Source organism: Anser cygnoides, chromosome 3, assembly GCF_040182565.1.
Source record: "Anser cygnoides isolate HZ-2024a breed goose chromosome 3, Taihu_goose_T2T_genome, whole genome shotgun sequence".
NCBI lineage: Eukaryota > Metazoa > Chordata > Aves > Anseriformes > Anatidae > Anser > Anser cygnoides.
The window spans coordinates 18,905,225-18,933,206 of record NC_089875.1 but is presented as its reverse complement, the minus strand read 5'-3'; the positions used below and the strand labels follow the sequence as shown (position 1 = coordinate 18,933,206).

The 27,982-nt window shown below is 44.4% G+C and overlaps 1 protein-coding gene and 1 long non-coding RNA gene across 2 annotated transcripts in view; one reads left to right on the top strand and one right to left on the bottom strand.

Moving 5' to 3' along the window:
• The window catches only part of EHD3 (EH domain containing 3), a 29,827-nt gene extending 23,906 nt beyond the window's left edge, over window positions 1–5,921 (bottom strand). The window contains exon 1 of the mRNA XM_013174064.3: window positions 5,374–5,921. Coding sequence (XP_013029518.1) covers window positions 5,374–5,600 — 227 coding nt within the window. The 5' untranslated portion in view covers window positions 5,601–5,921. The remainder of the gene's footprint in view (window positions 1–5,373) is intronic.
• Window positions 5,922–12,526: 6,605 nt separating this feature from the next.
• Window positions 12,527–27,518, top strand: LOC106031599 (uncharacterized). The gene is made up of 5 exons (XR_010830102.1): window positions 12,527–12,706; window positions 15,480–15,654; window positions 20,319–20,512; window positions 23,741–23,803; window positions 26,839–27,518. It is a non-coding gene; the product is annotated as an uncharacterized lncRNA (long non-coding RNA).
• The last annotated feature ends 464 nt before the right edge of the window (window positions 27,519–27,982 follow it).

Genomic DNA, 27,982 nt, shown 5'->3' with positions numbered 1-27,982 from the left:
TTAATCATTTTGTGTATTTTAATCAAGACATTTAGAACAAACTTAGCAGAGCAAAGTAAAAACAGCAGTTCACTGCTATCAGAGTTAATCCTGAAACCTTACTGGCCTTTGGTGCCAATATTACTTCACTGCTGCTCATTTCAGCAGAAAACTCATCCAACTAATGTGCTTAGCCCCCAGTCCAAATCAATCACCCCAATGCCAGCTTCTCCTGTACTTGGCTGTTGAAGTCTCCAGTCTTCCTTCCTGCATGCTCCTATAGCACAGCTACAAGTTTGCTATACAGAAAAAGGAAGTCTGGGGAAAACGTCGGCCTGCTGCTGGATGGGGCAGGTGCGCTGGTGACAAAAGATACAAGAAGGCAGAGTTGCTGAATGCCTTTTTTGCTTGTCTTTACTGCTAAGACCAGCCCTGAGATGATGTTGGATCACCTGGCCTGCTGACAAGCTCTGGATTGTTACCTGAGGAACATGTGACTACCAGGCTGTAGAAGTTAGCATTGCATTGTGTTGCTTATTGACATTAGATAGCCTCTTCCTCTTCTGTTACTTTAACCTAATTTTTATGATGAACCAGAAAGGTAAACACAGAACTGAAAGTGATGTTAGAAGGTGGTTCAGGGGGAGGGGAAAAAGGAGAGGAAGGAAGGGGTGGTGATTTTTCACAACTGAGATCAGCATATGTAACAGTCAGCACTGGTACACTCAGGTGAGTCTTATCAAAGACCAAAGTTCCTATGGGAGGGACTACAGGACCTCTGCTCTTGCTTTGTACTTTGCTTTTGTTCTAATCCTAAGTGCTTAAGAGTGATACACAGGTGAGCATTCACCTGATCTATAACTATGAATCTTGTGAGTTCTCTCCTTGCAAATATTAGAGATAAAAGAAGCAGGTAGTAATAACAACCATCAAGTGCAACAAATAAGGTGCGTTTGAGAAACGCACCTTACTCCATAAAACAGGTATCAGCCTTGTTGAGGCAATAACCCACTTACTTCATATGGGCTTGAGATACACGTGCAATATGACAGCTTTTGACCAACAGGGGAAAAAAGTCTTTTTTTTTTTTGTCATTTACAAACAAGGGTTCTGAGAAAATCCAAGCAAAAGCCCTGTATATAAGAACACTCCTCATCCAGCCAGGCTGATTGAAAGAACTGTATCACAGCTCCACTGAGCTTATGTTTCAAAGCATTTGTTTATTTCTCGTATACAACAAAACAAATCTCAGCAAACATCATCTCAAACAGACGAAACTGTGTGATAATGAACAGTGTTAATCAACTAAATGTGCAGCAAGTAATATGAAATCAGAGATAAAGATTTGCACTGTCTGGTATCACAGCCTCTGTTTTAAGTCAAGCTTCTCTGGGGGTTTGGCTACATTGTGCAGGAGGGTGTCTGTGGTACTCAGCCTCATTATACAGCAGACAAATACAAGGGAATTATTGACACTTGTCTGGGGAGGGGGAGGAAAGCTTCTGCTAGGCAGTGACAGAGGCTGCCTCTGCTAACAGAGGAAAGCTGAAGAACATGTGTGATTGTTACATTTGTGGGGTTTCTGAGAGAGGACAGCAAACAATGACTGTGGGAGACACCACGTGAGAGCAAGCAGCAGCTATAGAGCAATTTCCCCAGGCAGTGCAGTATGCTTTCCTCCGAGCCAGGTACACCACCAGAGACCTGGGGAGTGACCTCCGACCAGGTTAGGAAGATTGCGGAAAGCACCAGGCAAGAGGTGAACATTTATTTACAGCCTATCTGCTTTTTGGAGAAGTGGCTGGAGCCTGTATCTGATTAAGAGCATTGCTCTGCTTGCCCCCTTCTCAGAGCTGTCCCCTACCCTGCTGAGAAGGTCAAGGGGGAAGGGCAGAGAAGCTGCACAGGGGCTGACCTGGCACAGGGCATCTTTGCCCATCAGGTCTGGAGTAGTGTAGGAGACTAGCAAAGAGCTGTTGGGCTCTCCAGGCAGGAATGCCTCACAGGATGTGGGGGAGGGAGCCATTTGCTAGTGATGAGTCATGTAGGAGCCCTGCAGGATGCTGTGGCAGCAGAGGTGATGCATGCTGGAGAGGATGAGGAAAGGGAAGAAGGGTAGAGGGGGAGGAAGTGGCGAGAACTGCCTGGTGGAGGCAGAGATGAAAGGTTCAGGGCCACGCAGGGAGGTGACAACCACCCGGTGTACGCTGTGACAAGCAGTCAAGAGAGGCCAGGACATGTAAGTGATTAGCCGTAAGGGAAAGGAGTGGCTACACCAGAAAAGCAAACCATGCTGACAGTCAGTAGAGCTCGGGCTGGCTTGTTTATTTTATTAACAGGATGGCTGGACAGAAGCCAGGATTATTTTTAGAGAAGATCACAGAATCTAAGTGAATTAGGGGAGTAATGTTCTGTCCTGCATTCCCATCCTCTTACAGGAAAGATTAAAAGCAGAAACATTAGATGCAGGCTGCAGTGCCATCCTGCTGTCCCAAGGAAGTTAACTGCTGGGGCTGCTAGATGTTCCCAGGCAGAGGTGTGGCCTTGCTCCCAACACCCAGGCCTTTCAGAACCCAGTCCTGCAGAAAGGCCTCGGCTGAATGGATGCTGACAGAAACTGGAGCAAGGAAAGGGCATACTGCAGTAAGCAGGAGTGGAGAACTGTCAGTCACTGTTAGCGACACTGCATCTTTGACATGCAAAACAAGGCTCAGTTCTCTGGGTCTCTAGAAGGAGGAGAGAGAACAGCATTGTTTAGCCAGTGCTCTGGTCTCACTTCACTGCCTTTGACCCACGCGGCTCACCTCCCTCCACCCCCTCAGCCCCTAGGAATGTTTCTCAGTGACCTTGACTGGTTTCTGCCACTTCCTCCTGACAAGAGGGCAGCCTCGCCACAAGAAACTGCACCTAGGTGCTCTCTCCAGAGAGGTTCTGGCTATTTATTGCCTCAAAATCTTGTATTTCTTACCTGCTTTACCTCAGACTCCATAGGAACAAAGGAAGAAAACAAACCCATGTCTAGGATAGGTGAATAAAGCAATGTTTTTGTTTTAAAATGGTGCCCTGGGATTCAGGTGTAAGTTGAGATTGAGTTCACTCCACCTGAGCATTTAGCAGCCCTAATCAAAATCTCTAAGTTGCATTGCAGTATGTGCAGAATACAATAAAGGAATGGACATGTAGGGAAAAATGTCAATTGCCACTCATCCTGACAACATTTTATGGAAGAGATGTTGAGAGATCATTTCTTGTTTCACTCTGGTACCAAGACATATTGTTTCCCCTTTTACCTCCTCCTCCCTGCTCTTAGTTTTTAACTCCTACTCACCATCCCATGGTAACTCTGGATGCTAATCTGGTGTTTATCCCAGATGTCTAATGACCAGCACCTGCAAGCTCATGTTGGAAGCCTATCACAAGCAGCACAGCCTTCTGGCACCTCCTGCCTTTGTTTGGCTGGGAACATGCTGGAGTGGTAGGCCCGCACACTTCTGCTGTAAGAGGCCCACGGGTTCTTCAACAGCTCCACTTTCACCTTCTTAAGCACAATTTTAAACAGAGTCCTCCACCCTCCTGCAAATGGCTTGCTCATGGCCATTTTGCACTTCTGCAGAGCACCAGCTCCTAGTCACTTCTGCCTGACTGTAATACGTTGGTAAGCTCATCCCAATCTCATGCACAGAGGGGGCTGGGAGAAGAGCGCAGAGGCTGGTTGAAGGAAGGTTCCGAACAGCTTGCTGACCAGAGAGCTGAGGGGTTTCTGCCTTCCCACAGAAGTGAAGGCTCAGCTTCTCCTTTTGCCTGGAACATAATTTAAGCAGCCAGACTTCTGAAGAAAGCTCCAAAACAAGCTCAGGCTTACAGAAAAATGAACAGAAGGGGGCAAAGGCAGGAAGACTGCTAACAACAGTATGCAGGTGAGACTGCAGGGAAAAGCTGATGCTGGCAATCCAGAAAAGGATTTAGAAGGATGCTCTAGTTATACAGCCAGCAACCTCCTCACATTCAGGGAAATTTCTGCTCTGAAACATCACTAACTAGAAAAGGCAGAAAGAGCCTTTCACATAGGTTCGGTATCAAGTCATAGAACAAAGTTTTTGTCTGGTTCCACCCTGTTATGCTATACAAGACAGTTTTTCATTTTCAGAAGAGCAACTCCCTTTCCAACCACATGCCAAATGCTTCTGAGGGTCATTCACATTCCTTCATCATACACCTGAGCTGCTAACACAAGAAAGGCCTTTCCATTGCTAAATTTCATTTGTCATCTGCGTGTCTGACAATGTAGTAGAAATGCATTCTTTTCTTGGCTCCTGAGTGGTGCAATAAGTAACAGGAATATTACACAAAAACACCCTGCCATTTCTCAAGGTCACTTTTGGAGAGGCATTGTCATTTTGATTCACTTCTCTCTAGAGCTCCTTCCTTCAACGAGAAGTGCCGGTAGAACAATGGGACTGGCTGCTTGTGGCCTCTGTCCAGATTTACACTGGGGTAATTCTGCAGATTTCAACACAGCCACACCAGAGTAATGCTGGAATTTAACACTAAGCCCATGAATCACGTAGGAAATGCAGACAGCACAGCTTCAGCTATGATCCCAAGAGAAAGGCTGCTGCAAGCTGAACTAGAACTGTCTGAACAGAGATCCCAGCAACAAAGTCCAGCTGGAAAAATTTAACCCTCTCTTTTATAGCTTCATATCAAATCTGCTGCTGGCAACTGCTCTGCTTTACAGTTCAGAACAAACTTGCTGTTCCCACTATCACAGCACGTCAGGACACAGGTCTTTCTTACACAGGCACATGCCCGAGCACATGTGCTTCTCCAGCTAGGTTCCCAGTGTTGCCTCTGGGCACAGTACAGAAAGAGACAAAACGATGAGACACAGGCCATTACAAATCTGAGAACCCACTTCAAATTTTCCTAGGTCAGTGGTTGCCACAGCGCTTGGGCAGTGGGGAAGTCGGAAAAACTGGCCACAGGGGGATACCCTGACCTGAGCAGTCACAGGGGTTCCCCTGTTTGGGGCTTTCCACGGCCTTTGCACTTTGAATGGGCAAGAGGGCCTGAAATGACTCATTTCTCCACAGTAATGCCCTGCCTCAACCCTGCCCTGGGCTACTTTTTGCTACGTTGACGTTTTACCAGACACCTCACCCACCCTGTCCTCCTGAAGCAGGCCTGCTGAGGTACCTGCAGGGACAGCCTCCCAACCGAAAGCTGTTCAATGGTACCGAGGACATGGAGGAGGGGTGCAGAAGAGTGGTAACACAGGTAGAGAAGACCACCCCTGGTAGGAGGCGCTCCCCTGCCATCCAGGCGGGTGCCGAGGGGTCGGGCACGCCCAGGGAGCCCCTCCCGGCCCGAGGGGAGGCGGTGGCCCCGCGTTACCTGATGAAGGTGGTCTTCCCCGTGGAGTACTGCCCCACCAGCAGCACCATGGGCTTGTTGTCGAAGTCGGCATCCTCCAGGGCCGGCGAGTGGAACTCGTGGAACTTGTAGTGCTCCTCCAGGGGCAGCAGCTTGGTCTTGTAGAGCTTCTTCAGGCCCTCGCTGACCGTCTGGAACACCTCGGGGTCCTTCCTGCGGCGGTCGTCGGTGCCCAGCCAGCTGAACATCTTGGGGCCGCCCGAAGCCAGCTCCGCAGCGACAGCCGGGGCCGGGCCGGGCCGGGCAGGGGGCGGTGCGACGGGCTGCGGGCAGGCGTTACCCCCGCATACTCCCTCGGGCAGCCTCGCTCCGCTCCAACCGCCGCCCGCGACCGTTACCGGCGGTTTCAGCTAAACCGTGCCGGAGGACGCCGCTTCACCCGTGCGCCGCCGGCTGCCGGCGCGGGCATGCCGCGGGGACGGGGCGGGAGGGGAGAGCGATGATGGCGGCGGCAGCGCCCTGTGAGGGGAGCCGAGCGCGGCGGGCGGCGTTTAAGGGGTGCCCTCCAGGAAATGGGCCGGCGGCGGAAGTCGGCCACTCCTGGCAAAGCGCCGCCCGTGTTCCCCGGCGGGTGAAGCCGCGCTGGGCGGCGCCATGTTGAGGCGAAGGAAGGAGGGCTGGGAGCGCCCCGCCGGGCACAGCGCCCCCTGGCGGCGGCCCCGCGCAGCAGGGCGCTGCTGCCCGTCCGCCATTTTATCCCCTCGTGTCTCGCACGTTAAAACAAACTCCTGAGTGGACAAACTTGACAGGGGAGCCACTATTTCTGAGCGCGGCCACGCTAAACTGTGCCTCTACCTCCCCCGAAGCCAGTGACTGGAGTTGGGGCCCCAGTGGCATGCAGTGCTACACCACGGCAGCTGCCTCAGTGCGTGGCTTGGTCCTGAAGCACAAAACTTGCTCAGGCTGCCCATCAGCAAGTCGTGTTCAGTGACTGTTATCTGAGCTGGACTTTGCAGAGCTGGTGTCCAACAGGGTGGCTGCCCTCGGATAACCAATGCAGTGCTGTTGCCACTTGTCACAGGTTGTTAATTCAAGGTTGTCTTGAATCACAGAATCACAGAATCATCTAAGTTGGAAGAGACCTCCAAGGTCACCTAGTCCAACCTCTGTCCTAACACTAACAAGTCCTACACTAAACCATATCACTAAGCTCTACATCTAAACGTCTTTTAAAGACCTCCAGGGATGGTGACTCAACCACTTCCCTGGGCAGCCCATACCAATGCCTAACAACCCTTTCAGTAAAGAAGTTCTTCCTAATATCCAACCTAAACCTCCCCTGGCGCCAAGGCAGTCTGTACCTGGGATAACTCACTATTTACTTAGGTAAGAGAGACAAAGTAGTCGCTGTCTATGTTCTTTTATTCCTTCAGAAATTAGGGTGACAGGAGAGCTGAAGACCAAATGCTGCAGCACGTGGGCCTTCATGAGTTCTGCAGCACTCGTCTGTGGCTGGGCCTGTCCCCAGGACTGCCCATCTGCAATGCCACACTGCCATGCTTTCTTAACAGCAGCTGATCTTTTGGGACAAAGCATTGCAAGTTAGGAATGTTTCCTGAAATATCTCCAAGCAGCTTTTTCACTTGAGTTTCTCCATTGAGTCCAAGAAATGTGGCAATAGGCAGTTCTGGAAGAGGCTCCACCATGTCAGGGGTGCCTGCCCTTTCCCAGCCATTTGTGTCCAGCACGATTTCAGGCTTGGAGGAATTCAGCTCTTGCAGGAGATGAGATGCAGCTTTTCAGTAAAAGTGGTTGATTTTCACAGGGGAACACCAAGGTGCACATGGTCCCTTGTGCCTGCAAACAGGTACTTGACCTTACTGTTGAATGAGAAGAGAACAAAAGAAGGATAATAAAATAGTTTTCACTGAACATGTTTCTCCTTTCTTGACAGCCAGGGACCCTCCTAGGAATGACAGGATTTATGTGTGCTTTTGGGATCCCTTTCTATGCATCTGATTGATGGATTTTCCTGATTCTGTGATGGGGTGCATTTGCACGGATAGCTCTTCCATGCAGCCTGACTGTTTTCTTTTTCTGGAAGAAAATAGCAAGTTGACTGTATCTTCTGAAGGTCAGGCGCCTCTGCTTCACTGCCAATGCCTAAAGCTAGCCTGAAATCAGAATTAATATTTTAAAACTTCTTTAAGATTCATTTCCCTCATTACTTTATTTTTTATAAATAGACTGAGATTTTGGCTTTAAGAATTTGATGAGTTATTTCTAATGAAAATTCCTGAAAAAGACCCTGTAGAAATTATTTGGCAAGAATTCCTTGTTTTGTAAGAAAAATTTGGTTTCATCTTCTAGTCAGTTCTGCCGTTTAAGGACTTTGCTCCTCAGATGCTCCATATACAGCTGTACACTACTGCTAGAAGTCATTGCGCTTCAGTGCTTTCTTGTGATATTTTCAGAGCTGACTATAGGTCAGGCCAGGAAGCCTTTGATGGCAAATTTCCCCAGACCACCTTGATACCCTTCCTGAATGCAGTGAATGTGAGAGAAATGTGAGGTTTTACTTCTGAAATACACCACTATATTTAATCAAAGACTTTAGGTTGTACCTGCAAGTGCACTTTTCATAATGTGTGTTAAGAGACTAACAAAGATTAGCAAAGCCTAATACAGTCACATTATCATTTGACCAATCAGTGTTAATTTCTGCAGTTAATGTTCTGCTGTATAGTGAGAATGGTTGTAAAGGATGGCACTCCATCATTTCTTCTGCTTACCTTAAAATTTACAATTTTGCATGCAAACATTTGTTTTATTTCGCACAATCAGGAGCAGCTCCTCAGCCTAGATACAGATTGCCTTGTTAAATCAGAGGAGATGGGCTGAGCTGTCAAATGCAGTCTGTACCAATGTTGTCTGAGATAAATCCTCTCAGGCTGTCAGAGAATTCCTTGATGGTTCAGTTACTTTTACTGAAAGTGAAGAATTTTCCTTGAATTCTTCAGATTCTTATTTTAAGACTGAGGAACCAGCCAGTTCATGGCATCTAAGATGATGAGCAAGATCAGGGGAGATCATAGGATGCTGATCTATTGGAAGGATTTACATTAGATGGCAAACATACTAAGTAGGGTAATGTGCAAAGAATAGAGGATCAAATCCATCCAGCCTACCAGTTCACAGCTTCCATCTAAAGCTTGTAACCTTTGTCTGCTATGCTTGGCTGCTTTCCCTTAGAAATTATGAAATGTCTGGAAGAGACATGCACACACTGCTCCACCCATGTCAGAGGACATGGTGGGACACTGTGTTTATATGTATTGCTCACAGTCTAGTTCAGTAACATTGCTGAAAGGAGTACACGTGATTTCCAGGTATACTTTTGACTCTTCATATACTGCTGTGTCTGGGTCCTGCTTGTACACAGGACGGAAGCCAGGCAGCATGCAGAAACTTAAGAGACAAGATGTGTATGTGGGGTTCAAAACATATAAAGTAGCTGCATCACTGACTCTCACACACACTGTTGCAGCCAGGCTTTCTGGCTCAGTTTCTTGGAATAAAGCCACATGTTCAGGTAATTTAAACCTCCATTTTTGAAGGCATTATTTTTTCATACTATCTTTTGGTTCCAAAGCTCATTTGTAAGGTTTAATTATTTTACAAATACCAGACTGAGGTATGAACTGGTAAAAGGGTTACAACGATTTTATCAGGCATTGTGGATATCCTGCACATGCAAAAAAAAAAAAAAAAAAAACAGATCTCAAGTATTTGCTCTTCAGTATAGCTCAAAGTATGTCAGTTGCTCACTGGTTCTCTTCCTAGGGAGCAACAAAATGAGAATTTCTTCTTAATACATATTTTTACTGTCTTGTCTTTATGAAGTGCTGCCAGTCTCCAGGCTTTCTTTTTTTCCTCTCATTTTTGTATTAACGCTATCTGTCCACTGTTCACATTGTTGTCGCTCTGAAGGTCAATGGCTGTAAAAAAGGAAAGGTTTGGAGGGAGAGACAATACTTTTCATTTGCAGAAAAAGTGTACAAGGTGTTAGGCACTTAAATCCTTCAGGTTTTAAATTTCTAATGTACAATGGAACATTGAATTTTCGTTTCCAGGGTTATATTTTGAAGACTTTTCTTTTGTTTGCCCTTGAGAATCAAGCCTTGTGGATCACTTGTAGAGTGGTTTTATAACAAATGAGGGCTCTCTGTGGGAGGACAACATAATCTGTGTTTGTTGGATTTCTCACTGTTGGGTTTCACACTGGGAATACTTTCTACACTGGAATGTAAAGCCTTGAAAACACAGTGATCAGTGCTAGGTTAGAATCAGATAGAGCCCCACTTCTCCTGTGGCTGCCATTCCCCTCTGCTGACTAAAGAGAAAATTTTAAAATCCATGATTAAATTTACTTTTTACATTTATTTTAATGATCGGGAACTCTTATGGAGAAGACACACCTCATCCTAATAAACAAGGAGTTTACAACAGGACTGGTCAGGGCAAGGCTTCTCAAGGGAAATCTCCTCAAAGGAAGAATTTATCCCAGCCAGATACCTTCTGCAGATAGTGCCATGCCGTTGCTGTCATGCCTGAAAAAACAAACAAACAAACAAAAAAACAACCAACCAAACAAACAAAAAAACAATAAAGCTGCCTGTGCTTGTTTCAAAAGCACAACCCGCCTGTCCAGCAGAGCTACCAGGCCTTGCTGGAGATGTGCTTGAAGAATAAACGCCTGTTCACAGATGAGAATTTCCCTGCTCACATCAGCTCTATTGGAACAGGAACACCGTGAAAGAAACTGCAGAAATTTACAGTGAAAGAGGCCACATGTAAGTGATTTTCAGAGGTCTCATGTGAGTGGATGATTAGACTTGATAGCCAGCAAGTAGTGTTAGCACTGAGTGAACTTTTAGACTTTAATTTAGGCAGACCTTAATGCTGTCAGAGATGACACTTAGAGTAGCAGCTGTAAGTTTGGAAGTTGGAGTACATACGGTTTTATAATTGTGTTTGAAGCCTTTATTGTCAAAAATTATAACCAACTTCATTCAGTTTATATCCAGTAATTCTTGGAGAGGCAGGGAGAGCAGGTGACGGGAGTGGGGGTGCTCGTGTCCTTGGAACAAGTGGCATGCTTGCAGTTCTGATGATCCGGTGGTGATTCTGTGATGACAGTTCTCATGGTGATAATTCCTCCCCCCAGAATTCATGATTTTGATATTTTAGAAAATTTCTGCGTTTCTAGACAGTTTTTAACCTTTGGCCCCTGTCCCATTGACCACGCACTGTTGTGATGCTGGAGGCTGTTACTTTCACAGACAGCGGCAGGTGCCTTATCCTCTTGCTGGTCTGTTTTTTTTCTTCCTACTTAACTGTTTAGTCTAATCTTTCTTGTAGTTGTGGAGTGTTTTCCCAGCCTTCAAGGTTGAGCTTCTGCTGTGACCAAAAACTGACCTTCAGTGAGTTGTTTTCAGTTCTGGAGCGTCTGTATTCATCTTGTGCCTGTATTTCTAAGGCCTTTCCTGCTATCACACGGTTAAACTGAATGTCACAACAACAGACACTTGGTACCAAGCTCTGGTCACAGAACAAGTTCCCATAACAAATGGATAAGAAGTCTTGCTAGCCAGGACAGGCTATTAGCATAAGACGATAAGGTCTGTTGGTTCTAGCCTGGTTAATAGGAATGGTGATACTGTTCTTACTGAGCTGGTGAGCAAAACATTGATATCCCAATCATCCTGAAAGCAATGTATGCAATCATTTGAGAGTTTCAGTCCCACATACTCTTTACATTCCTGTGTCTGTAAGGGAATACTGCCGGCAATAGCAGATGGCATCTCCCAGCTAAGTCGTTTTCTAGTTGACAGATTCTGTCAGATTTATCCAGTTTCTTAGGGCCAAATTTCTGATGGACTCATGAAAATCACTAGGAAGGTAGAGGCACGTTTACAAAATAAGCAGGAGGGCTTGAAAATAGCAGCCCTGGTTCTCAGGGTTTCAGACCTAATTGTGTCTCACAGATGGTTTGAAGTCAGGATCTTGCTGGCGGAGCACAAATGCCATCCTCAGGAGCCTGAGTTGAGATACGCCAGTCTCTGAGGCTGAGAGAGCTGAGACAGCATAGCTGTGTTTGGAAGGGAAGGTCAACACAAGTCCTGGCCTCTGCAAAGGCCTTCAGGTCTGTAATTGTGTCCCTCCACGCCAGGTATATTGGAATGGGCTTGAAACCTCCTCTTTCTCTCAGCCCACTGTTGAGCTGCTCTAAAACTGCCTTAAGAAGGCTGCCATTTGCTCTGAAGACAAACTTAGCCCAGCAAAGACTCTCTGAGGATGGATGCTGCGCATCCTTCAGTCCCTTTGCTGCAGAAGAAACACTGAGATTGTGCTGTTTGGCCTGCAGGCTTGTAGCTTGCTGTATGTATGACTGATGGCCTGCAAAACGAGCACCCAAATTCACCAAGGATAGGAGCTGGTGTCTAATTACTGCAAAGGCCTTTTGAGGGGTTGCCATTTCTCTGCTACTGCCTGAAGGGAAAGCCAACAGTGAGAAAATTAGCTTGAGCAATTTGTGGGTCATAAGAGCGAAATGGAAGTTTGACACTTAGGTTATTAATTTGATCCAAGAGGCATCTGTGAGAGGAAAAGAATAATAGCACAATTTCTGTCTGAACAGTTAGTCAAGAGACACACTTGTCACAGCAATAGAAACTTCTTCAGCACATATCAGTTAATCTGTAGCTTGATTGTCGTTCAAATCATGGAGACATTAGCCAGGTTAGCTGAAAGTTTAAACAGTTACAGTCTGCCCTTGTAGCTTCTTGGACGGAAACTTGTCAACAATTACGGAGGGGCTGGGCTGGCAGCTCCGAAGGGTTGTCTTCTTAGATATTCATGGACAAACGCACTAATGTGTCTGAGCTCCACTGGCTTATCTCTGAGACCAAATTCAGTGTAGACCAAGCACAAATGTGTGCCCAGGCTTGTGTCAGATTAGCCAGAGTACATGACAGCACTAGAGTTATACCTGAATTAGAATAATATCTGCTGGGACAATGCTACCTTTATTATTTTGAAATCTTTAAACAGGCAGAAGGAGTCTTTTCATGATTTACATTTTTGTACATTCCATACTAGAAATGTACTGCATCTCTCATCTCATGAGGTTGCAGCTCTGCAGACAAAGAGCTTTACTTCAAGCTAAAAGAGATATTAGTGCCTTGTTTTTCTCTCTCTTCTTTTTGGTCATGTGCTTCCCAGGCTTTGCACAGAACTCCTGCGTTTTAGGATGCAAAAAGAAAGCAACTGGATTTCTGCCAAGGATTGATGGGTAAGGAAACTCCTTTGTCTAAATATGTAAGTTTTTTTATAAAATATAACATTTTGTGTGGAATATTGACTGTATAAATCCTGGCATAGAATAGAAGATACGTGTACCCTTATTGCTTTACTTAGCGTAGTGTGGATGAAGCAATCGTTAAGATGGGACAGGCTCAGTAAAAATATTGACAAGCTTCAAGGCAGGATTTGAGGTTTGAGAGGTGTCTTCACCATCTGAAATCAACATTCTTTTGTGTTGCTTTTCTGCCTGCTACTGCCTCAATAAGGAGTGACCATGTATACTGGGCCTATAGTGTTGCTGCTTGACAGCTGAATGGAGGCTATAGAAGCAGGAAAATCTGAGACTTGCAATTTTCACACCTAAGACTTAGTGGGAGTACATTCTCTTCTCAGCTTTACAGTTGGAAAAATCACTTTTATACCATGTTACCTGAGGTAGAAGAACGTATTGGCATCTCCAAAACAGGTAGGGGCAGGACTAAATTGACTTTCATTAAGTTTTAATTTTACTTTAAGCCCTTAAACACAAAGTACAGCTTTGCCTGGAAGATCCATTGGAAATTATTTTTCTCATCTGAAAAAGTGAACGCTTTCAAGGGAAAAAGGGAAAGTATTTTTTTTAATAGTGTGTTTTTACAGGCAACAGAAAAAAATGTGTAATGCCAGTAGAAAACAGTATGTTTCCATTGACAACTATTTCTTGTTAAATTTGTTATTTAAACTAATAGTATCCAAATGAAAAGATCATGAGAGAACAATTACAAAACAATCATGGTTTGGTTAAATAAAACACATATCTGGATTGTCTCATTTTCTATGTATGGTTCATTATAATTTTAAAGACATCAGCACAATAGCACTTCTAGTATCTTCATGGTGCTCTGAACTTAGCTGACAGGTCTTGTTTTTCAGCCAACCACATGTCCATTTGTCTTGGCACACAGAACTGCAGGTTCTTGGTGGCCCTGGAAGCCCTGACATTCCACCAGGGCTTCAGTAGTGCCACAAAACTAGATTTTTGAGAGGAAATAAGTTGGCATTTTCTACTTCCATGTACATTTGCTTCCCAAGAATGCAGGAGGTCTTCTGAGATCCTCTGTCATGCTTTGCGTCACACCCTTAGATAATTTCCACAAGGTTTCCTTTGGTCAAGAGCAAGTGGCTAGGGGGTATCCTGACCTGAAGGGTAGCCCATCACTCTGAACCAGTCTGAGCATATGCCTTAGTTTGGCCCTTCTCTCCAGCTGGCCCTATCCATATTTTAATCCAGACAAAAGTCTTACATACTAGCAGAAGTCAATGGGGCTTGAGCACATTTTCTCAAATTTACAGTCTTGCTCAGCTCTCGCTGCAGCTCTGCCAGCCTGCAATTGGGAACTCCTTCCCCAAAAGCCCAGCTGTGCCTAATTTCTCTATTTAATATTCTTTTACACCTGACACGCACTTCATTTTCTTTTCTGTCTGGGTGAGGCTGATGAGTTGGATCTGTGGGTGAGTCAGTAGCACCCACTGATCTAGTGCAGCCCTCCCCCAAGACAGCTCGTCCTGAACCCACTGCTAAGAAATTTTTCCTTTCCCATTGCTTCAAAGGGATGTTCCTTGTAAGGGAAACATGATCTTGTTCCTTTCCCCTGACAGTTCTGTCACATCCGTGAATGGGTTAATGTGGTGGTTGATGATCACCTGCCAGTGAATGGGGTGAGGAAGCTAGTTTTATTTTTTTCAGTCTATAAGAATGTGTTCTGGGGAACCCTTTTGGAGAAGGTATATGCTAAGTGAATCATTCCAAGTTATGCAAATGATCTCTCTAAATCACATTGGTTTGTGGCTATGCAGTTGTGTTTATAAAAGCATCTTCTAGGCCTTGCCACATTTGGAGCGTTGTAAATGGTTCTCATCTTTCTATTTTTAAACAGTAAAAGCTCACACTGCAGTAACTGTTGCTAAATCAGGCCCTTGAGTTTAAATCCTAAGGTTTAGGATATAAATGAAAGCAAACACATCCTGGGGGATTGTCCTCTGAGCAAGGAGTTTCATTTTGGGGATGTGTAAACAAATTTGGCTTTGGTTTTGGTAGAGGTACCTACGCTGGGGTCTTACAAAACCTCTAACTTGTTAAAGCACTCAACCATTCACATGGCATGCTGAAAATACTGCCTTCTCTCTTTGGGTTGTTTTGTTTAGAGTGGTTTATTGGGACTAAGAATAAGGCAACAAATCGTAACTGTTGGAATTTGTTAGTCATGGGCTAAAGTAATCTGAACATGGAAAAATCAGCAGAGCAGGGAAAAGTCCTAGTTAGTGTTGAGAGAAAGATTGTACAGAAGGAGAGAAACTTCAGTTATTTTCACTTGGTAGCATTAAAACAAAAAGAGAAATTTCCTCTGCAACAGTGAAGAAAATCGCTTTGGAGACTGAGCTTTCAAGGCACAGTGTCTGGTCAAATACTCAGGCAACAGTTGGTAAGGCAGAGTTATTAAAGAAGCAGTGATGGGCATGTTCTCACTACTGCTCAGTGAGATCTGGGACAATAATGAGTGAAGAGTCCTTTTCAGACTGTGGCCAATCTTGGAGGCAGTTTGCTAGATATCCTCCTCTTCCTACACACAAAAGATTCTCCCCCGCATCCCCCTTCCCAAACATGAGTTAGAGCCTTCTTTTTGCTTTGGAAACTGTTATTATATGCTTTCATTGGCACATTGTTCTCAACCTATCATCTGACTATAAGCCCAAGAATTTACTGATTTCTTTTTTTTTTCTAGCCTCTATGGCTCCTATGAAGATCTGCAGATTGGGCAAGTTTCAGATGCCTTTGTGGATTTCACAGGTGGTGTTAATACAAGCATCAAGCTTGCAGCAGCTCCTCCTGATCTGTGGGATACGCTGAGAAGTGCAGCCTGGAGCAGATCTCTCATGGGCTGTCAGATGCATTTAGGGGTAAGATTTAGTGTGACATCAAATGGTTTCACAGCTAAAAGCCTTTCCAGTCATGTTTGCCTCTGCTGGCTAGTCATTGTTGCTACTATAAAGTATCAACTATCAGTATTCCCAAAGAAATCACATCCTTAAGGTTAAAGATTGAACATGGATTGGTTCCCTGCTGCTCTCAGCTCCACTGTGTTTAGGAATTGGTTTATCTATTGAGGAGTCCCTATTAAATAGGACCTATCATTTTCCCATTTTCAGTAAATAAATTTTCCAATTTTACAGGTGGTGCACTGAGACACAGAGACTCATGGAATAAGCTTATAGCCAAGAACAGAGAGGGGTGTGGTTCAGAACATAAACTCGAATCTTTGCTCCCAAGCCTTATACTAATACTTCAGCTATTGGGAAGCCCTAAGTCATAACCTAACCTAGACTTTTTAGAAGTGAAAAAGACAAAAGATCATAATTTATGAAAGGACCCTTGCAATCATGCTCCCAATTCCAAACATGCTGCAAAATATGGCTGTTAGAAAAAAAGTGTCTGTTAAGAGCTCAGACTTTTGTTTTGTTTTTGCCTTTCAAACCATTCTCCATTTGCTTTGAGGGTCACTGCTTACACATATGCGTGTTTCTGATACTGGTGTGAGTCTGCTGTGTAAGTAGTGATAGGAAAAAAAGGTTTATTTTCCTTCTGGTTCTCTTCCTTGTATACAGGCAACAAAGGTCTTGAAAAATGGGCTTGTTGCTGGCCATGCTTACACAGTAACAGGTATTAGAAAGGCAAGAGTAGCACTAACATCCTGGGTCCAAGCTTGTTTGCATGTCAACAATTTTTTTTTTGCAGCCATAGGTTAAGCCCTTAATCAGGGCAGCTGTGGTATTTCTTCCCCTGATATCTTTCTCTTAGTCTAAGGCTAAAAGAGACTGTGTGCTTTGTAAAGACTCCCTTTCAAGTGTGTCTGGTTGAGTACTGTGACCTTGACAAGATCAGTGTAACTCTAAGTGTGGGAATGATTCACAGGGCTCTGCTGAGAGCATCACCTACAAATGTCTTAGCTGTTAAGGGTAGAAGGGTATGCTTTTGGGTATGCTAGGAGGAAACCTGCTCAGGGTAAAAAGCCTTCCTCTGAAGTCAGAGGAGGGCCAATAGTGTAGAAAAGTTAATTGAATACAAAGGCCAAAACATGACAAATTGCAGAAGGAAATGTGAGTCATGGCTAGAGTAAGGGAATCAAACAGTGCTCCCCACTGATCTGTAGAAGTATTATGAGGAATGCCCTAAAGATATCTGTGTAATGGGATGGAACAGTAAAATAATAGATCCCAAAGAGCCTCCCAAGCACAGCAGGAGTGCTTTAGTTATAGACTTTGTTAACGACATCTGTCAGTCTGACTAGCTCCTCTTATGGGGTGAAGGAATAGGCAGGAGTAAGGGATCAGCTCAGCTCGTGGAGCTGCTGTGAAGTCAGCCATTCTGCTGTATGCTGCCAACATAATTCCTAGTCAGCCTGGCTTCCTCTTCCCACCGTAGCATCCCAGTTCAGGAGGCATGAGTCTCTGTGGTCACCCCATGGGCTGCATTGTGCTCTCCCATCGCCCTGTGCTTCGCTTTCACAGCGCTACAGTTCTGCTTCCATGTAAGCACAAAATGAACAGCTGTTGGAAAGGGGGAGGAATTTACAGTCAAGCGCCCAAATTAGGAATCTGTGAGGTCTCAGGTTTCACTTCCAGTGAGGTAAGATAAATTATCTTGATCTCTTTGTGCCTGCATTCAGAGTTGCATGTTCATAGCTTTTATTATCATGCTTGCTAGCATTTGTGAGAACAAACAAAATCTGTGTTGCTGCCTGGCACAGTACAGTGATATAAACCAGATGAGAACTGCTGAGACCTCGGAGAGCACAGTGTTACTGTGTTCTGCAGGTGACAAGTCAATATGGACCAAAAAACCTAGTGAGACTGAGAGATCTGTGGGGGAGAACTGAATGGAAAGGGGACTGGAGTGACAGGTGGGTTTAAAAAATTGAAGGCTTGATGCCAAGCAGGAGGGAAAGTTTCTTGGGGGAAAGATGCTGCCATCTTCAGGATCGAATTAGTGCAAAGAGGAACATTAAGATAAATTAAAGAGACCCTCTGGTTTCAAAGCAATGACTCGATAGGTTTGTATTTCTCCAGCAATGGGCTCACTTCGCACATGCAGCTTCTGCTGGTTTGGTTCTGCTTTTCAGTGCTTTGAATATGAAAGGAAACATAGTGTGAACTTCAGATGCTGACTGTGTTGCTGCAATCTGGATGCCATTGCAAGTGACAGGTTATAGTTTAGCAATTCGGGAGGCTTTAAGCATCACATTTCAGGGCACACAGCCCTTTGTCACAGGAGGGGCCAGGCAAAGTTCTCCACGTGCTGCAAAGCGTTAGAGCTAGGTGACTATGAAGGAGTCCTCCCTCCTGGCAGCTTGGGGTATGACATCGGAGCAAGTAATTTGAGACCAATGGGCTGTATACTTGTAGCTGCATGGATTTTTTTGACAGGACCCCTGAAAGACAGTGGTTTGTATTCCAGTCCATGATCAACTCTAGACCTACCCTGTTCCACTTTGAATCAGAGCATGTTCCTTCTGTCCCAGCTTCTCTTCATTTTTACTGGATGCTCAGAGGTAGGGAGGAGAAGGATGAGCACAGGGAGGTGTTGAGAATATTAGTGACTTTCACCTTGTCTGCAGAGCAGTAACTTCTCTGTATCAGTCCCACGATGACAACATACCAGCTGTTCCTGTTGAATAGCATAATGAACAACGTAATGTAGGCCTGCCTTTTAAATGACTCCCAGCTGCCTCTTGGACTGTCCTACTCCTTCATTCATTATGCCAAACACTCTTCCTATTATTTTTCCTTTGACAGAAAGTTGACCAACAAAACAGATCTAGATTTTTATATTTTAACTACTTGTATGCTGCATGTGCAAATGAAGGAACTGGCTGATGGAAGTGGAGCGTTTCTGGTTTCTGCTGGAGAAAGCTGGAGCTGTTTAGCTATAACTCATGGGACCCAGTATGTTTGTGGCGTCTGCCATGGCTGAAGGCATAGCAGGCCTGGGCTCCGTGAGGGATAAACATGGAGATATATGGAGACAGGAATTTGTCATCCTTTTATAGGGGAAGGCTATGTCCTCAGTGATGAATTTGAGGCCACGTGGGTTTAGTCACCCCTTGTTTTTGCCCTTAGCTTTTACAAATGGGACCTGCTGAGCCCAAAGGAGAAGTGTCTTTTTTTTTTTTTTTTTTTTCCTGAGGAAAAAGAAGGAGGATGGAGAATTCTGGTAATGGCACAGTCTTCCTCTCTCTGCTGGCAAAAGAAACCCAGCACTTTGATTTCTGCTTGTGCCAGTTAGTTCGTGGTAATATGTGACCTGCTTTATAGCAGCCCTTGGTTTCTTGCTTGCTCTCTTTCTCTACTTGACGATGTGAGAGGCTGTGCTGATGTGGCAGAGATGCGCTGTTCTAAAATGGCAGGGGTGAGGGAGAAGCAAGGCACTACCAGATCTTCCAGGGCTTCTGGAGACATGGGCAACTTTCAAGAGCTTTTGTCTTATTTTTAAGATAACTGTGAAGTTCTTGCTCTGTTTTTTCTTGTCGTTTCTCCAAAGCTTGTGCCACGAGGTGGCAGTGTTGTCACCCGTGTCGTTTCACTGTGATGCCATGGATGGTAATATTTTAATCTCAGTGCTGCTGTCCTTTTCTGAAGCTTCAGTTGTGCTTTTGCTACTGATAGATGCTGCTGTTGGAGCAGACACTTGCTTCTTTACTACATAATAAAATTTGAGGATTGCCATGTGTAACACAGAATGAGTCAGCTTTGAAGTTCTCTGATCTCTTTCCTTTTCTTTTTGTAAGCCATATGGACTAAACTAAACTGCTGACAAGATGTCTCTTGGCAGTCTTTTCCCAAGATGTCTCTGTGAAATTTTAAGATGCATTTTGTAGACCTCATGATCTGTAAGTTAACTGCAGACATGATGAGCCAGGAAAATGGGAAAGAGTGGATGTATTCCCTGAAGAGTGGGAGGTGGGTTAAAGGAAGCACAGCAGGAGGAAGTCTGGGATTCTGCAGTGGTGAGGGGTGCTTAGGGCTCTTCTGGGTGCCTGGGGGGTGACCCTTGTCTCTTGACTCAATTACTAGCACATTATACCCCTTAACACAAAATGGACAAGAGAACATGCTCTTCCTGCTTGAACCTCCACACAAACATCAAAAGTAAGCAGCTGAAGTACTTTGACTAGCTTCTATCATCACAGGAGCTGTGTTGCTTGCAAAGGTAGGGCAGTGGGCTGGCAGGCATGAAATGATCTGCAGGAGTCCTAGGATCAGTTGGCAATACTGAGCTTCTTTGGGGCATTAGAGTTTCTGTTAAAATTTACTCCCTGGAGGTGCTGAAGATACCTGAGGATTTACCTTTAAGTAAAGCGACTGGGAAACACAGAGGCTCAGCCCTTCTGGAAGCAGGGTAGGTGGGGTCTGAAGTCAGTTAACCCATGCACAGGGAATGATAGAAGACTAATGATAAATTTATAAACAAAATAAGCTCTTAGCTGCAGGTGAGCCAAAGGTGTGCCTTTTGTTCATTTGTTCAGCTATTGCAGAACATGTTTCTTCTGTGTTTCTTCCCTTAACAGCACCAGGAAGTCAATAGAAAGCTGTCCCCAGCATTATTCACCTGGCACCACCTTGTGAATAAGCACCAAGTCTTGATGGTTGGGAAGTGACTCACGACTTCCACCTGGAGGACGGTGTCTATTTGATCCACTCTGGAGCCTCAGCAGGAATCTGAATTCATCCTGCAGGTCTTCTCCAGGAGGCATGTTATTTGGTAAGATGCTGCTGCTCCTCTGTCAGCACCTGATTGTTTGTCATGGTGGGGAGATCTGGTTGTTATGGTTTAGTGCGATAGCATAAGGGCTATGCAGCACGCTGCCTTTTGGAGAAGGCTGGCTGTGGGCCTTTCCTAGCTCGGGATGCTTAGTGGCTGAAGCACCGCTTTTGGTCTTACACTTTTGGGAAGTGTTGAGCTAGGCCCACACAAGTGATTCTTGCAGCATGCTCGTGTTTGAGACTGGGGAAGCACAACACCTTTAAATGCACCATAGATTTACCAGGGGACTCTGCTGGCAGTGGCAGAGGGGTTGTTTGTGCAGAAAGTGGAGAGTGCAGCTCTGGAATAGTGTCTTCAATAACTGTATCTTGGATGGCCACATTTTTCTTCCTTATTTTTATTTTTTTTATTTTATTTTTGTATTTATTTAAAACCCTAAAGGAAATTATTGATAGGTGCGAAGATGAGATCTGGGAGGATTTCTTAACAAAGCGTTTTGAACAGGTAAATGTGTGCAAGAGCCACCAGGCGAAATTACTCCGGAGCTATTATGTAGCTCTGTGAAAGTAAAAGCATGTGGACGTGCCAGGGATGTTTGGATGTAGAAGCATGGGGAAGAGAGAAGGGCCGTGGGAGGCTGGGCAACATGTACAGTGCTGATTCCATGCAGCAAGTTTGGCCACAAAAGTGTGGGAATCTGTTAACACTGAGGCAGACAAACTTCAGTACATGAGAAGCAATGAATGCCTGGAGCTTACTGCCACAGGACACTGTGGATGTGACAGTATCAACAGGCTCAAAAGGCATTAGCAATCTGATGGAAAGCAGGTCCATAAACAGATACTAAAAGAAACTATCACTGCCCAGAGTGCCTTGTCTCCTGATAGAAGAAACCCCAGTTCTGTAGCTGCTAGGCCCATGGGCGAAGGACAGGGGTGTGTGTGCTTGTGGGGACTATCTGAATGAAGGTTCTTACCTAGCTGTGACTTGGAAAGGTCATTTACAAGCATTCAAACCATCTCTTTTTCTTTTATAAGTCAGCATAGCCCTACTGAAGTGAGCTTGAGCTGGAGGCCTAGTCCACTAACTTTTTGCTGGGATGGAGCCTGTGATGCTTGCAGATTTGTTTCAGAGAAGCAGTGGGCTGTCTCTGCAGATCGAAAAGTACAATACAGTGAGAAGTAATCCCGTGTAGTCTTTAAGTCACTGGAGACTGGCAAGAAATATATGTTCTCTGTAGCATGACACGGGAGCAGTCTGGCAAATAGACTTGTAGGACATTAAGGTGTTAGTTCTTTTCATAAAGGAGAGAGGGGGACAGAGGGGAAGAGGAGGAGAGATTTTAAGTGATGCAGGCACATGGAGGCTGTCGCATTAGAGAATCTAAGTGGGGCTATTCACACCGAACTCTGTATTAGAGCTATTTGGCACATCTATCTGTAGGACCTTTTTTAACTTTCTTAACATTTAGCTGCTTGGGATGGAAACTTCCCCATTAAGTGCCTGTTAAAGGTTGCTGCTTAGACTTTTTTCATTCCTGTGGATAGCAGAATTGTCTCTTTTCCTGTGCACAGCACATAGTCAGAGCACTGAATGCAACAGAGTTCCAGCAGTAAAGATCATAAAATGGAAGACCATACTATAATGCCTTTGTAGGAAGGAGTTACATGAAGCTTGTATAGGCAGCCTTCCCTCTGGCCTCTGCTGACTTTTTAGGTGCTTAATCTCATAAATACTGTTTTAGAGTGTGCGTGAGATTCAGGAATGAGGACTCAGGTACATGCTTACTACTGCATTGAAGCCTGTGCAACAGCACAAGAATATTTAGAGAGAAACCCAACAATATGTGTTCCCTATCGGGAGGCATTAAACAATATAAACAAGTGTGCTCTTTATTCCCCAGAATAGGCTGTTTCTAACAGTATTATTTTCACAGGTTTTATTAGAAAACGGTTAGAACTGGATAGCTAGGTAACTATATTTGTCGTTGTTTATAACAGATGATACAGCTATCAATTATTAAGTGGCCCACTGTGGTGTCACCGGAGCCATAGGGTTCAGAACTGTGAGGCAGGACATGTTAGAGGGAGCAGGGATATCCAAGGCCCTTGAGCAGATGTGTCGCGGTGCTACCATCCTGCCAGACTCCTGGAGAGGTTATTTTAGCAGCTCTCATCACAAAGCATGTGCCCTCTCCCAATTGTCAGGTCTCTACTCCCTTTTGTGATTTGCAGCTGAACACAGTGGAGCAAACTAACTAAGCCTGATTTAACTTGCACTCAACTCAGTGGGTGATGTTATAAACACTGATTTAATATGTGTAGGAACGGCGCTAGAAGAACCAAAAGGTTGTCTGAGGGAACATATATCTTGCTCTTTGTGTGTGCTTTGAAGAAAATGGTCCCTGGTACCAATGGGAATGGCCCTGGGTGGCCAGGAGTGTCTGTGTAAGTGCAGAGAGTTCACAGCAGGACTCTGCTGGACGTGATGGGATGAAAATGTGTTAGTCCCAACTGTATTCATTACACAACGTGTGTTATCAGCTCTGCAAGAATTATTTAAGGCCGGGAGTATGCAGGACATAGTTTAAATGTCCTCAGCCCATGTGCAAAACTGGGTTTCAGGACACCCAGGTTCAAATAGCCATTCATTTTAATTCTGTACACACTGTTTTTTGTATCAGATTTTGTACTTACTTACTTCATACCTATTTAATGCAGAGCAATGTAATTGCAAGGAGATTATTTTGCTATTGATTACTTGATCCAGGAAAGAAGCAGAATTCATGCCATGCCATGAATCACTAAACATTTGCAGCAATAAACTTTATTGAGCCATGTGACTTGCTGTTACAGAATTGTAAAGAATGCTTTACTGGAATGATTATACCAAACTGTGTACAATTCAAACTGAATTATCTGGCTCACAATAAAATGTTTTTGGCATGGCACCTACTCAGACACTGTGAGGCTTTTATGTTGGTAACAGAATAACATTTTCTGGGCAATTCTGAAGATAAATTACTCTTCATTTACAATGTGCATTGTAGGAAAAAATGGTTTAAAAGGCTGCTGAAGGATGCATTTGTTTGTAACCACAGCATTTATAGAGATGCTGAGCTTTGCAGTGGGTGTTATTCATTTAACAGAAATGAAAGAAAAGTGAGGCTGTGACTTGGGCCTGGTATTGCTAATAGAGGCCTGTCTTTTTTTTTTTTTTGAAAAGACAGGTGCAAGTAACAGGAATGGCAAATAATGGCTGGCATGTGAAGAGGAGCTGGATGATGAGGTATACTGCAACAGTAATACTGACATGAAATTGAAAGGAACTCTTGGCAAACAAAATAATCAGCTAGAGCAGGACACACTACTGCATATACTGGAGGTTTTCTGGGTATCGGTGTTGCACACATTAAGTATGCAGCTGGGGTAGAGTAGGTACTGGTCAGCCTCACTGCACGTGTTCTGCATTTTCAGCATTTCTGTCCAGATGGGGACATCTACTTAGAAAAGCAGGAAAAACAAGTACTTCTTGAGCAGCTGGAAAGGGGCTCTGCAGTCAAGACCTGATCAGAACCTCAGTCTCCTGGAGCCCAGCCTTGAACCTGGACAATGAGCTCCTCTCTGCCATGTGTACTAGAGTGCTACTGCTCTGTAATTTGTGTACTGTTGTGAGCCAGATTTTTCTTAGAAACAGTGCTTCTTCCTCACTGGCATCCAGGAGCTCGAGGTATGATCCTGTCCCAAGGCTGGTGGCTTGTAAGGAGCCAGTCATCACTGGGCAGTTCTTCTGTATCCTGCTATCTGTGCATGCACACCCTCACACTCCCTTTCTCCCCTCCTCCTGCCATCTTCCTTAAAAAAAAAAAGTTGAAATATTGCGCTGAGGAAGGGAAAAAAATATATATATTTTTCCCTCTTAGGGGAAAGAAATGCTAACGGTTACCTTTGCCTTTCCTTCCTGCTGTGTCTTGCACAGGATTAGGCCTGAAAAGCAGTAGCACGGAGCTTGAAGTTCAATTTATCAGTACAGTCAGGACTGATTTGTTACACTACCTGTTCTGGGGAAACAAATGTCTCCATTGCTCTCCTCTCCAGTCCAGGCAGACCTTTGTTTTGCTCAGATCAATTACCTAAGGTAGGAAGCTGATGCTCCACAGATAAGGGCATGAAAACTGCAAAATCCTGACAAATGCTACATAGCTTGGCAGTGCCAGAAACTGATGCTGGTTGCAAAGCACCCACTTGTCATTTTGGTGGCTGCAGATACGAGGCAGAAAGAGTGCTCTTTGCCTGGACTTAATCTCCTACTTTTGTTGTTGTTGTTGAAAAAGCAGTGAAAAGTCATAGAAAATGATTCTTGGGTGAATTACATGTCCCATTTATCACTAATAACATTATAACTGGATGGTCAAATTCATCCTCGGAGCTCAAATTCATAGTAAGAGTCAGGCTGAAGATCAAGTTGTTTTTTGTACAAATTTTTATCTCCTTTGTGAGACAACAGAAATAGACTCTTGTTACTGCTGTTGAGGGAAATAAGTTTTTCTATGGAAATTTGCTACTGTAATCTAGCACAGGACATCTCAAATAAAAAAGCACGCAGTTAAAAAATCACTTTCCTCCCCAAATTCATTTTGACAGAATAGTTACAGCAAACCTTACAGGAATGTAGGATTTACATTTTCAGATTCAAAAGACCCAGAATGTGGATTGGTATGAAGAGTCATACTTGAAAAGGACCCATTTTTTTCTGACTTTTTTCTAACAAGTTATATATGTGTCTCTTGTTGAGGTAAGGGTGAATAGCTGAGCACCCCGCAGAGAGAGCTGTGGAGATCCTTGTGCTCCTGCAGATGCAGCTGTGAGAATGATGGCGGGAGCTGATGCTTATTAAGTGGGATGAAATGAAAGCGATAGGTGCTTTAAAGTAGCTTATTTTCCTCAGGTGAAAGCAGTATTTCTTTCTCATAAATATGCCACAACTAGACATAAAGCATTTGCTGTTTGAAAGCAGGATTGTTGAAGAGTTGATGCTAATGAGTGAGAACCTGCATCCTATGCTACCCTGCCCTGGGTGCTTTCAGGCTGGCACCTGCGATGCTGCTTTTTGTCTGGACTGAGGCTGAAGAAGACGCTTGCCTTTGCAGCAGGTGCTGCAAGCTGAGTTTGTGAGGATGTGAGGAAAAAGGTTATGTCTTGGATAGCCTCGTTACTACTCTCTCCTCTTTCCCTCTGCCCTCTTCAAAACCAAAGTGTTAGCTAGGAATACTGCTCACAAAATTGAAGGGCTGCACACCCGTGGGCATGAGATTTCATGTTGCCCACTTCTCTGTAACTTGAGCATTTGTTGTCATTAAATGTGTTTTCTTTTAAAATGAAAAAGAAACTCGGTATCGCACACTTCCTACCTGCTCCTTAATCCTACCCATAGCTTAGAAGAATCATAACCCTACTCTTAAAAATATTTCCTACTCTTAGGGCACTGGTGCGCATGTCAACAGACCGAAGTTGAAGGGTTGAGCTGGTTCTCCCCCTCTCCTCTGTCAGCCCAGTGGAGATCGTGGGCTCCAGCTCTCCAGGCTAGTGCTTGAAGTCACACGGAATCCAGCTTGTGTTGGACCGCACACATCCTAGCACTAGGGTCTGACTGCATCTGTGATAGTGCTGGGACAAAATTCGGGGGTGGGGGACACTTATTATTAGCCTGGAGCTATGGTTGTCAGACCCTTTTTCTGAAACAGAGCTGATGCCCATGCTGAGCACATCCATTGTGGCCAACTTGTACCAGCATAGCACTACCTGCCTTTTGGTGATACTATCAAAATATTAGCCTGATGATGCTCATCCTTGGGGACTGTGGAGAACCATGACTCCCAGCCTCCCAAGGCTCAGTGGACAAATTCAGACCACAGAAATAGCCCTGAGCATTTCAAAAGCAGTTTGACCTGAAGGGTTGAAGATTTTTGAACATCTGAGATGAACGTTGCTGACAACTCAATTTTTACTTCAGATTGCTCTTCATTTTGCAGGGCAGAGCATGGAAGCAAGGCTTGGGTACTTCACAGCCTCCATTGTCTAGATCAGTGTTTTCAAATGTGCACAAGTTTCCAACACTTTTTAAACTGCTGAATTTTGCAGAACTTTAATTGTATCAAATGCAAAAAGAAAATGACACTCTACAAAACAAACATGTAACTAGGCACATTAAGAATTTAGGGGCTGAAATAACAGAAAATAATTCCTGTGCTGCAAGAACAAATTGCTGAGTGCAGCAGGAGGAACTCGGATCTCTTATTTCTTCTTCTTTTTTTTTTTTAATAGTGCACAGTACCTGGAAAGAAAAAACTGTGGGAGAGATTCAGTGGAAAGGCCATACGGGGATGCCATTCTTTAATACTACTCTTTAAATTATGTAAAATGGTAGCAATGAATTTGGAGAACCATCGAAGAATTTCTGTTAACTCCAGCTACCTGAACTAGCTGAAGTGAGATGAGAAGTCCACCTTGCTGAATTAAGGTACGACAACACGAGGTACAAACAGTCATCACTGGAGATCTTACCATGACACTAAGTCAAGCCCTACCTGTTCTAAGAAAGACACAAATCCTTTCTCAAATTATTTAAAGCAACTAGAAGCAACAAATCCTCTAGCAAAATGAAGTGATGAGAAAAATAGAGCTAGACCTGCAGAGTTTGATTTGATAAGGCAGGCTGAGGACAGTGGGCATGAGACACTGGTTAAATGTTAGTTTTTACTTGTAGCTGAGTTTTACATCTTTAGGCAAGACTCGATCTCTTCTACAAGCAAATAACACGCTCATTTACATGAATAATCCACATTTCTTATGCAAATCACTTCCCTACTGCTGTTTCTACTGTGAATAATATACAGTATAATTACCACATTTATTTAGTGAATATATTTTCGCAGGGTAGCTCTCTGTCCATGAATGCTCTTCATTAGAAAGGCCCAAAAAGCAACAGAGGAGCCCAAGCTGTCAGTCACGTGCGCCCTCCTCTTTCTATTTCTGTTCTGATAAAGCATTTTGGGATCATTTGAGATGCCTCAGCAAGAGCAGAAGGATGTCAGCATCCTGCCTCCATCCCAGGGAGACCACCTGCTCCTAATGGAAGGCAGCTACCACCCCCCCGCCCTGCTCCCCCTCCACCCCTCCCTCCCTGCTAGCTAGCCTGCTGCTCAAGCTTCAACTAACCATAATGAGGCAAGGCACTTTGAATAGTAACTTCCCTTTGTTTATAAGGCCATCTTAATTTTTGTGTGTGTTTAAGTTGGTAATTGCCGAGAAATTTGACAATCTTCCAGGCTTTACCGCTCTTAATTAGGTTCACATACATATGCATCATCTTCTTGTGTGCTCATTACTGCAAAGAGATCAGAGCCTGAACCTTTGGAACAGTTTCCTCCAATTTTCTCGCATACACAGACTTCCCTGTGAAATAACC